Genomic DNA, 12,112 nt, shown 5'->3' with positions numbered 1-12,112 from the left:
GACCGCCGGTCTCCGGCGTTGAATTTTTTTTTTTTTTTTTTAATTGTTTTTTCTTAGAAAAAAAATATTTTAATTAATATTACTGTCTTGACTACTAAATTATTGTCTCAGACAGTAATATTACTGTTTGGGACAGTAATATTATGAATATTATTTTTCCGAACAGTAATATTATTAATATTATTGTCTAAGACAGTTAAATTACTGTTGGAGACAGTAATTTAACATCCAAGACAGTAATATTAATTAAAATAAATTTTTTTTTAAGGAAAAAATTAAAAAAAAAAAAAAAGTCAATTAACAGTTAAGTTACTGTCTCCGACAGTTAAATAACTGCTGGAGACAGTAATTTAGCAACGAATACAGTAATATTAATTAAAAATATTTTTTTTAAGAATAAAAAAGTCAATTAACAGTTAAATTACTGTCTCCGACAGTTAAATAACTGCTGGAGACAGTAATTTAGCAACGAATACAGTAATATTAATTAAAAATATTTTTTTTAAGAATAAAAAAGTCAATAACAGTTAAATTACTGTCTCCGACAGTTAAATAACTGCTGGAGACAGTAAGTTAGCAACGAATACTGTAATATTAATTAAAATATTTTTGAAGAAAAAAAAAAAAACAGTCAATTAACAGTTAAATTACTGTCCCCGACAGTTAAATAGCTGTCAGAGACAGTAATTTAGCAGCCAAGACAGTAAAATTAATTAAAATATTTTTTTAAGAAAGAAAAAAAAAAGTCAACGTCGGAGATCCGGCGGTCAACGGCCGTTGACCGGCCGGAAAAAAATTTCAGGAAAACAAAATTCAAAAAAAAAAAAAAAAAAGTCAACGCCGGAATCTGGCCGGAAAAAAATTATTTCAGAAAAAAAATTATTTTCTGAAAAAAAAAGTTTTGGGGGTTAATGTGATATATTTGTTAAAATCCGGGGTCAATGTATAATATTAAAGAAGTTAGAGCATAATGGGTGGAATTGATACGAATTAGGGTTAAAATTGGGGTCAAAATTGAAATTTGGGTTAAAATTGGTTAATTGATGAAATTGGGCTAAATTGGGGTGTAAATCATGAAATTGGAGTTAAATTGGGTTTCAATAATTGGGGGTAATTTTGGTATATATAAAAGAATTTTCCTTATTTGCAAATAAGTTTGAATGGGGTGGATTTATTTGAAAGACAAAAAAGTTGGATGTCCCTCTTTTAATTAAGTGCCCTTGTCATGGGCCTATTTGCCATTACCCCTAAATAAATTGTATCTCGTCGTCAATTCTCTCACAAAATGTTCAGAAAATTTAGGCTTAATTCCACTTTGCACCCTTGAAATATACCATTTTGGCACTTTGCACCCTCAAAAAATAATAATAGCACTTTGCACCCTCAAAACACAATAAATCATTCACAATGCACCCTCAATTGAATAATAAATGCAATTTTATTTTTCATTGGTGTTTTTCTTTTTGGGGTACAAAATAAAAAAAATTGTTGTTTTCTTGAACCTCAAACCTAATTTCGAGCGGACAAAGTGCGAAAAAATAAAAATTACACCGGATTATTTAAAAAAACTACATTATCTTACAAAAGAAAAATAAAAAAATAATCTTTTATCACTAAATTATTCGATTGTTGATCTTTTATGTCACTGTTTGTAAAATATTAGGTGAAAATATTTGGAAGAAAAAATAATTTTCAGATAACATGATAACGTAATAGCTGAATGATTTTTTTTCGTAAAATATTTTATTTTGATAAAACAATATAATTTTTAAATATGTTGATGGAATGTATTTTTATTTTTGAACTTTATAGTTTCAAAATGATTGATGAATAAAAAAAATATTTGACATTTGGCATCCTAAAAAAATATCACTACAAATATTAAATTTATATTTTTTAGCTTTAAAAAATCATTTGGGGTGCATTATGCATGATTTATTGTATTTCGAGGGTGCAAAGTGCTATTAATTTATTTCGAGGGTGCAAAGTGCCAAAATGGTATATTTCAAGGGTGCAAAGTGGAATTAAGCCGAAAATTTACTCCAATACTTGGTTAATTTAAAATTATTTTTTTATTTTAACGTGTAAGGGAATTTTCTGTCTCATAGTAGGATAGCTTTTGAAAAATATATATGGTAGTAAATAGTAATGAATACAGTATGGCAGAATAACGAATAAACTCTAATAATGTAAAAAGGCAGCGACTATTTGCAAGACGAAAATTACTTAGGGCAAGACCAGATTAATTTTTTTTATTAAATTCAGTATAAAAAGACTATAATAACCTTAATAAAATACAAACAAAAAAAAATTATTTTATTAATTTCCTTTTGCAAGACCAATTTAAAAAAGAAAAATTAATAAAAAAAAAAAAAGAAAAAAGAAATTGAATTGACAATTGAAAAACGAGGAGGGAAGATTGGAAGAAGAAAAAAAAAACAATTGCAGCAAAAAAATCATCGTCGCCCCGTTGCCCCATCGTCGTCGCCCCGTCGTCGTCGCCCCGTCGCCATCGCCGTCGCCGTTGAAGTCCACCACCTCCCCGTCGCCGTTGAACTCCGTTGTTGCCCCAACCCCGTCACAACAATCTCACGAAAAGCAAGTAAAAATTACTTTTTGAATTAACTTCTTTTTGAGAAATAAATGTGATAAACATGATTTTATTGTTAGAATAATGAATTCAAGTCATTTTAGAACATAGTTGATGATTCTAGGGTTCGATTGTAGCACTATTGTTGAAGGAGTTGCGGTTTTACAAAAATCGACCTGTACTTGTCGTTTTTTTGGCAAATGTTCGACACACTGGTGTCGATTTTTTAATCGAATTTCGACAGCAAACAAGTAACAGTGAAAAATCGACACACTAGCGTCGAAATATCCGATTAATATCGACACCGTAATGTCGATAATTTCAATATAATTCGACAGTTAATGAGTGTCGAATTATTTTGAAATTTTCGACACTGATGTGTCGATATTAAGCGGATATTTCGACCTGTACATGTCGAATTTTTTGTACGTGAAATGAGGTGCGAAAAACGAGAAAAACGATCTCAAAGTACAATATTTCTTACCTCTTTGTGTTCTTCGACCTTAGAATCCTCCATATTTATGTCTTGTGTATCCATAATGTCCTTCTTTTCAAGTTTTAGTAAGATTTGAGGGTTTTATGTGATAAGGATTTTGAGAATATGGAAGATTTTTTTGTGAAAAAAAATGTGTAAAATGAGGGTGAAGAAGAAGATGTTGGTGTTTTGTTGGGGGACTGAGTTCCCTCTCTTTTTTCCTTTTTTTTTATTCTTTTTTTTTTGTATTTTTTTTTTTGGTCTTGCAATAGCAATTAGCATAATTTAAATTAATAATATCTAAATTATTATTGGGGTTATATTTGTAATTTCCAGTCTTGATCTTAGTAAATTTATTTATATTTTGGCCTTGCATGAAGTAAGGTCTTGCACTTAATAATTTTCGTCTTGCAAATATCTGCAGCCATGTAAAAAAGAAGAAGAAAAAAAAAGGTGAAAATATCAGTCATGCAAAATAATTTCACATGCATGAAACTCAATTCATCATGTTAATCAACCACCAAGTGTTGAACAATTGATCTCAAATTGAATAACAAGTAACTTAACTTGTTTTGAACCCTAAAATTTTTATAAAGTAAATAAATAAATAACCGAAAAAATAAATTTTACTCCAGCGATATCCTATTTCCACAGCCGAGCTTTCAGAGATGAGGCAAACAATTATGAACCTAACACAACATGTACTGCTTTGAATTACAAGAACAACATTTGACCGGACAACATCCGCAGTTCGATTTTCTTTACGCAACTCTGGCATATCTCCTAATCCTATAATCCGAGACGAAGAAGAAAGAAAATCAAAATGGATTTCAAAAATCTTTCATCCTCAAATACATTTTTCTGCACATAATCCGACTCAGCTCACTTAAATAGACTAGAAAGCGCAGAGGCATTTTCATGTACCTTATTAGGTTTTACATGATTATTATCTTTCAAAATCCTCTTCTCGTTCACATTCTTATCGGAATGTTGCGGAATCTCTTTAATAACCGACTTCTGTGGTGGATTCGTTACTTGCATTTTGTCGTCTTCTTCGGCTTTTACGGATCCTCTTTCTGCAGTATTTCTGTAAAGAAGAGTTCTCAATATTATCTTACCGAGCACAAACCTATTCTCACATATGTTCCCATCTTTCAGCAAGTGATAATCTATCCCTCCACTTCTTTCCTTCGCCTTTATAGTTTCAACATCTCTCGTCAAAATGTTAAAAATATTCTTCACATATTGCCCCATTTTCTGGGATACAAACACCTGAAATTACAAAATCATTACTTAATAACTGTCAATATCGGACGAGTAATAATACATATAAATAAATTACGAACAATTACGAACCAGTTAACTCCTATGATCTATACTTTAAAAAAATTATTCTTGTAGCTTCTTCAGGGTAAACCACATTCAATCTAATCGAGAAAAGTTTTATCGGTAGTGTACACAGTAACGTAGCAGAAACAGTTGATACAGAAATTACAAAGAAGAAAACTAAAATATTCATAAAAGAACTCTCTTTAGCTTGAATAATAAAACATGTTACGCAGATCTAATGAAGAATTAAATTCTAGGTTAAAAATTAGTACAGTACTGCAATTGTTGTTAGAACCTAGTATGATTACTATAATTGTGGTTAAAACCAAGATTTTAAAAATGTCGGAAAATAAGAAAAAAGATTTGGAATTGGCAATGAATACAGCAGTACCTGCATTCAGACAATCCTTGCATTAAAATAATATTTTCAAAAAAATTATTAATATAGTTGGTTGACCGATCCACGGGTTGGTTAAAAAATTATTATCCGCCTTAAAATACTTAAAATATGGTTGGTAATGGATCGGCTGCCGGATAAAAACCAACCCAGTCACAGCCCTAATTATGATAGTTGTGTCATGAAAGCCAACGATATTATAAATTTTGTTTTGCCCTATAAAATGGCTGAGCTGAAAGAAGTCCCTTTTTGTAAGAGAGCCAGACAATGCATACCGACACATGAAAGTTAAATGGAAAAGAGGGAAGCCTTCACTCATGATGGAATAACCAAATTTAAGATAGGACATTCTTTTTCGCACCAGAAATTGGGATAGTGTAACCAAAGTGGAGCAAGTAAAAATTGGTACTGCTATACTTACCACACCAGAGCATGAAAAAAATCCTGGGAATCTTGTCATTGCGTGAAAGAGGCAGTCCTTATTGGTGAGAATATTTACGGCATTTTTCACTTGCTCGGAAAACTGAGATACTCTGTCAGCTATCTCATTATCTGATAAATAGTTTGAAGCATCTAAAATTTCGGGAACATAGATTCGTGTGTCTAGAGCCCTTTCTCTCGCAAAATTGACACTTTCCTCCCATGTTCTACTATAAAGAAGTGAAGCAAAAGTCAAAACCACGACAGCATGTTGGGGATTGCTGAACAGTGCCATGTTAAATGCCGATATTGCAACCCTGTTCCATAAATTTCGGTAATAATAAATAAATAAGAATTAATAAGGGCTGTCTGATTAGTTTCAAGGAATAGTCTCGAAGATACTTGAGAAACAAGGTGAAATGAGTACGTTTATGAGTTATGACTGCTGAGATATATCTTAAATATAACCAACAAGGCAACAACCAGAAACAAATTAATGAAAACCATAACCTTCTCTCTGGAATATCTTCTGCGTAGGAAGTGATGTGTTTGGATTTACGAGTATATATATAATCAAATGTTAATATATATATATATATATATATATATATATATATATACACTCCCACACAGATACATGTCAGTCTCTATTTAAAGGAAAAATATAATGAGAAATAATTACTCACCACAAACTTTCATTACAAGGCCGGTCACAAGTGATCAACTGGTCCAAATTGAAAAATAACTTCTGAAAACGAATGAAATAGTCATTATCAGTAGTCAAAACAAGACACAATTAACAAAAGAAATGGCATGACAAAATAAAATAGGATTCACAGAACAATAAGAAAGAGATATCATATATGTTCTTAATAACAGATGCAATTATATGTTGCAGTAAGCCAGGAAAAGCTAACCATTAACATTAAGGAACGTATGCCAAGCTGATTATCCACCTGCTCAGAAATATATGCTGCCTACAATAAAGTAAGACTTAACCACGTATGTTTGGCTCAAAGAGTTCTAACTTTTGAACGAACTAACTAGACTTACATGAAATGGAAGCAAAATCTCAAGCAGGTTGAACCTTTTAAGCAAAAGAAGGGAGGGCTCAGCAGCTCCATATGATAACATATTATTCATCTCCAAGCCTATTCTAGACTGAAGAAGCAGAAGAGTTGCATTAATGAAAATATGTCATGAATATGATGAGAATCATAAAAAGGTTTCATAAGGAGAAAACAAGCGAACATAGAGCGGACAGAAACTAAAATATCAGGTGAGCAGACTGTCAGTCCAGTAATTATAGAATACCGTGCTAAGGTTGGCAACCAATGAAGAGAGACTGTATAAAGCAACCTCGGTCTCCTTCGAAAACGATAAGTTAAGACGAGCTGCAAGTCTTAACCCACGCAAAATCCTGGCTGAAAGAAGAACATGTTTTAGTAGAGGTATTTTAAATTTAAAAAATTACTGTTTCATAAGTTGAATCAAGGATATTGCAAATTTGCATGATAGTGTTAGATGCAACAACCTTCATCTTCTTTGAAAGACCGCTGAGCTGGTATTACTGTGCTTAGCTGTTTGTGCCACAAAGATCAACTTAACAAACTTTTAAGATCACCATGGTAGTATTGTTTGCCTTAAAGAATATAGCTTACCTTCAAAGACCTCAAATCTGCCATTGCATTTGTGTAGTCAAAGATGACATTTACCGCAGGATCAAAAAACAAGCTGTTTCAGAACACATAGCGCTCTGTTAGTTTACAGGCTCAAGAAAAATCAGAAAATGAAAAATAACACAGAATATATTCCTTTCTCAAAGAATAGTGAAATAACACTGGAGTTGGTAAAAATGTTGTTCAAGACCATTGAGCAGCACAAACCAGCAGGCATTTATGTTAACATTCTTTCTATTAGTGATTTTCTTCGTCGTGGTTCTCTGGGACGAGATAAAAGAAGATGTTGTGTTCAAATAAAACAATCCTAACTCCTCAATGCTCCCAAACAAGCATCTTCTTGTGAGACTGTCCTCAGCACTGTCAGCAATTTCTTTCTCCCATAGTCATGAATAAAATTTTATCCTAATTAGCACAACATACTAGCCCTCATGCAGTTACTCTCACTTGGATTTGACTCTCGTTAAATACTTAATATTTTGTAGCACCATCGTTTCAAGTGCATTAACTGTATTATAATAAGTCTAGAATCAACATAAATAAGAACTGCAATAAGCACTAGCAACACGAAAAAAAATGTAAACAATAAATGTAAATTTGCATGATTCAGGCCTTCGGTTCCCCAATTTTAACTATTCCTACTAGATAATATCATTAATTCCATGTAGGCTAAGAAGGTATCGAAAATAAAGTTGTTTTGTATAATAATAGAATTATCTAGGTTATTTATTTCACCACTATAAAGTAGCAGGAGTTAGTTAAATATCTTAGCTAAGGCTGAGAACAATCAGTATAGCCTTCCTCGGGAGGAAAAGCAAGAAATCAAATTAGAAGTAATTTTCATTCAGAACAGTGAAGAATGAAACCTGTTAACTGTGAAGTCTCTGCTCATGCAATTTTTCCAGCGAGCAAAGTCCCTTGGATTGCAACCTTTCGGCATTTCAAAGATGTCAACTTGTTTACTTTTGGATTTAACAGCTACAGTCTCAAAACTCGATACCTAAAAACATTAAAGTAGATAATGCTTGGCCAGTATAATGCAGTGGACAAGGTTATTGACAAGTCCGACTAGTAAATTTTCTATCAATAGAGATGTATGCAGAAGCTCAAAAACCAAAGTGATGAGCACTAACCTCCACTAAACAGCCTTTTATGATGACCCTACAGATAGGAAATCTTTTTCCAACAATTATTGCACGCTGAAACTTCTTCTTGACCTACATCGGATACATTTACATATATATTTGAAGCAAGCTACTCCAGTTTCATTTGCTGAGAAATGACTTAACACGTTAGAAATAACCTGTTTAAGTGATGCTGTTGTGATAACATCAAAATCTTTTGGTACTTTATTTAGAAGTAAGTCTCTAATACATCCACCAACTAAGTAGGCCTCGAACCCTGCACATTTTTAGTAACAAACAGCAAGCATGTTCACAACAGGACACACTTTGGTATACAAAGGAAAATGTAAATGAAACATATGTTAGCAGTTTAATTTTAATATATGCTGGAGCAGTTAGTTATCTACAACGTGAAGAGAGACCTCAAAAGGCAAGAAAATCATCCTATAGTAGTTCATTTAGAGCTCAAACTAATGTATGTATAAATGTTCAATTAATATACTTTATGGGGATTATCCCCAGTGAAAGCACTAGTTTATTTACAAATCCATACCAAAAATGCTTGAAGAAGATATGCAAGATTAGGCGGCATCTTTCTTATTCTGACGATATGAACTACTTCTAAATTACCCTTTACCTCTAAGGCTATTTGTTTCCTCTGATCTTTGCATGACATTCACCATAAAATAATGTTTATTAATTCAAGTGTGTTCATCGTACAAATATTAAGATCATTCAAAGAAAATTGTTGCTTGATTTTCATATTGAACTGTCTCTGAAACAACGCTTTTCTGACACAAAATACAATTAATGGAAAGGTGATAAAACAAAAATACTTCACCAGGTGACTCTATGTGGATACTGGCAGAAATTTTTTTCTTACCACAATTTTGTGTTGATCTTCAATTGTCAACATAAACCAATGAAAGAACACATGCAGTTCTTCTATGTATGCATTTTTCCACAAAACAAGAGGGTGATCCTTATGACATTGTGGGGCCAAATTATCACAGAATAGTTTAAAGAGCATATTATTGATCTTGAAATACACTTCTGCAGTTGATTATTGCCAATTGAATCGTGTTTATAGATCTATATTATGCAGAGGATCTATGTAAAGTAGCTACGAAATAAACTCAATCAAGAACATCTTTGATGCGGTAAATGAATGGAGTTAAAACGACAAGTAACAAGGGAACCGAATACAAGTCAATTCCCAGAAATAAATCTCTTTATGAAAAGCCCGATTACAGCTCCATTGTCATATATGTGGCAAAATGAATTGGTTGAACTCTACAATGTCAGTACTATGATATTTTGGCAGCTAGAAGAGGTGTAACATTGCATCGAACTCCACGGATAATCACTTTCATCAATTACCTATAGGTTCCCTTCTTTGTGCATTACGTAAATGGACCGGAAGTACCAAACATCTCAACTATAGTATATACATGAGTACACATAGTAAAATATTTCACATGATAGGAACTACACATAAAAGAAATATATGCTGGCAAGAATGGCCTTTTGCCTTAATGATCTGCCTTTATAAATGGAATAGTGGATAAAATTGGCAGCTAAAGAGATTCAGTTTAATTAGTAATACTGCAATTACTTTCACAAATTTGGTGAATAAAAAAAACTACATATAAGCTCATACGAAATGGCACCTGCAGCTCGCAGATTCCGTAGAACTACCGAAGCAGGAATCGATACCATTGACCTTGTTAGCCCCAAATTCCTGGAGTCTATCTTTCTCCATTTTGAAATCTCAACTTGACCTAAAAACATCGTCAAACGTTTCGAATTATAAATTCAAGAGTACAATCATGTGAATGTATTAAACAATATGCATTGGTAAATGGTGAATCAGAATTGTTTCTGCTCAAACCATAAAAGGTAAAAGTACAGAGCAATAACCAGAACAGAATTGAATTCGTGAAGAATCGATTCAAACTTGATTGCAATGAAGTATGGAAGTATTTCAATTTTTTCAAATTCTAAAGCTAAATTACAAAACATGAACAGTCTAAAGTGAATAAAAAGTGACTTAAACAACTCAAGACCTGAGCCAGAGCATGCACCCGTATCGGAAGAGAAATGAGCTCGACCCTCGTCTGCAACGAAGCTGCACTTCAACCTCTGTTCATCATGAAAAATCATCTTAATTTAACCGAAAATGAAAAGAAGAGGAGGATATATATGCATATAAACACAAAACGCGCGCGCAGTGTGCAACTACAGTTATAAAGCAGAGGTGTTTGAATAAATGTCTGAAAGAAACAAGAACTGGAAATGGGCTCAAATGTGTACCTCTGGAGCAAGAAAGGATTTCAGGCGAGATAGCAATGTCTTGCCTTTGGAGGAATGCGACAACGCCGCCATGCAAAGGAGTTTGATCAGCGAAAAGCAACGCTGTCTGGTTTTCTTGGGAGAAAAATTGAGGAAGAGGGAAAAGGAAAGAGCCTAATTTTAATTTTTGTACAGAGACGGGGATTCTCGCTAAGAACGGTATTTGCAAGATTAAATTTGAATATACACAAATTAATTTAACTAATTTAAAATTTTCTAAATGCCAAACCTAATTACAAATAGGGTACCAAATCTCATTAGGACAGTTGGTAGCTAATTTTTACCAATCTAGGGTTCGAGTCTTCCTTCATCTATTTTCCCTTGTAGTATGAATTTTAATTTACTCAAAAAAAAAAAAGTTTACAAATAGGGGTAATATGCCTCACATTCCTTAAACGAAACATAATTAGGTATGAGTGACAAGGTTAAATAAAACATTTTGTCTACATTCTTATCTAAAAAGAAAAATTTATATACATCCTTTGATTTTAATTTAACCCAAAAATACCCTTACAATAACTAATAAAAAAATCGTTGCTCTTTTTTTTTCTCATTTTTCTCTTTCTCTCTCTCTCCATTTCTTCCACCGTCCCAACCCCTCATCTTCTCTCTGTTACTCATTTTCTCTCTTTCTCTCTGTTTATCAATCATATGTCGTCCCAACTCCTCTCATTCTCGCTCTCTTTGATTCTTCATCTTTTCTATTATTATTAACTTATCTGAGTTTAATAAATTATTAAGTTATGTTTATAATAATATGGTTATGGAGGCTATGACGGTGGTTATGGTAGGTAGAGGTGGCGGCTATGGAGGCGGTGCATATGATGGTGATGGTTATGGAGGCGATTTCGATTTCGGTGAGGCCGATGGCGGTCGCGATTACGGTGGAGGTGCTTGTGGTGAAAGGGGGAGGCGGCTATGGCGGTGGTGGTTGCGGTTATAAGGGCGACAATTATGGTGAAAGCGGAGGCGGCTAGGGTTTGGTGGATATGATTTGGCGGCGGATAGGAGTTGTTGGCTGCTAGGATTCCGTGAAGGCTGAGAAGTTGTAGCTACTAGGGTTTCGCGGTGGCTGAGGAGTAGTGGCTGCTAGGGTTCGGAATAGTACACCATAGTGTACTACAATCTGTTGAGGAGTTGTGGCTGTTAAGGTTTGGAATACTACACTATAGTAAATCATAGTAAACAATACTGCACTTTAGTATACTACAATCAATTGTAATATATATGAACCAACCCCAGGCGTGCCATGATTCATGTTTTAGATGCCTATAAATTATGGAAGTGCCTATGATTGACTATACAAAACTATATATATTTATCGACAAAAGATAACAATACAAAATAATAAAAAAAAAATTACGTAATTTAAATTGAAAAAAACAAATCGTAATTTTCAATATTATGTAGATTAATAAATAAAAACGATATTTTTATAATAGTGTAAAAATGCTAAAATGAAAAGAAGAGAAAAGAAGATCTTTTTTTGGCTGTTTTTTTTATGTCTTTTTTTCATCTGTTGACAAGTCAATGTAATTATATTATTGGCGTTGACAGTAAAATAACTGTAAACACAATAATATTACAGTCAACCACATCAATATTATTATTTTTGGGGTTTTTGTTTTGTTTGAGTTGTTGACGGAGTAACGTAATAATATTACTGTCTAATATTGTAAACACAATAATATTACTGTGGTTGACGGTTGTTCAATTCTTTTGGATTTTTATTATGTTTATCTTTGT

The 12,112-nt window shown here is 32.8% G+C and overlaps 1 protein-coding gene across 2 annotated transcripts; it reads right to left on the bottom strand.

Annotated features, from left to right (window-relative positions):
* Window positions 1-3,632: 3,632 nt before the first annotated feature.
* Window positions 3,633-10,758, bottom strand: LOC105965731 (uncharacterized). Of its 2 annotated transcripts, XM_088826805.1 has the most exons (15): window positions 10,328-10,758; window positions 10,081-10,156; window positions 9,685-9,795; window positions 8,194-8,291; window positions 8,024-8,107; window positions 7,757-7,890; window positions 6,873-6,945; window positions 6,746-6,791; window positions 6,526-6,635; window positions 6,265-6,372; window positions 6,129-6,188; window positions 5,898-5,959; window positions 5,213-5,528; window positions 3,990-4,337; window positions 3,633-3,854 (listed from the first exon to the last, which is right to left on the bottom strand). In XM_088826805.1, exons 1-15 carry the CDS (start codon window positions 10,397-10,399, stop codon window positions 3,849-3,851), a joined length of 1,704 nt encoding a protein of 567 aa, XP_088682931.1. In that variant the 5' UTR covers window positions 10,400-10,758; the 3' UTR covers window positions 3,633-3,848. The 2 variants fall into 2 exon arrangements, with proteins under 2 accessions (XP_088682931.1, XP_088682930.1); XM_088826804.1 differs by having other exon boundaries at window positions 3,747-4,337; window positions 10,328-10,533.
* Window positions 10,759-12,112: the final 1,354 nt, after the last annotated feature.

Source organism: Erythranthe guttata, chromosome 12 (genome assembly GCF_056151865.1).
Source record: "Erythranthe guttata isolate IM_541 chromosome 12, IM_541, whole genome shotgun sequence".
In the NCBI taxonomy this organism is placed as follows: Eukaryota; Viridiplantae; Streptophyta; class Magnoliopsida; order Lamiales; family Phrymaceae; genus Erythranthe; species Erythranthe guttata.
Note: the sequence above shows the minus strand (reverse complement) of the source record. Positions and strands in the feature narration are given on the sequence as shown.

Excerpts from the sequence above, each read along its gene's own strand:
- LOC105965731 (XM_088826804.1), bottom strand. The coding sequence starts at position 10,399 with ATGGCGGCGTTGTCGCATTCCTCCAAAGGCAAGACATTGCTATCTCGC. Across the intron at positions 8,108-8,193 it reads CAACAGCATCACTTAAACAG|GTCAAGAAGAAGTTTCAGCG; the intron begins GTTATTTCTAAC and ends TATCCGATGTAG. Across the intron at positions 6,792-6,872 it reads CAGATTTGAGGTCTTTGAAG|CTAAGCACAGTAATACCAGC; the intron begins GTAAGCTATATT and ends TGGCACAAACAG.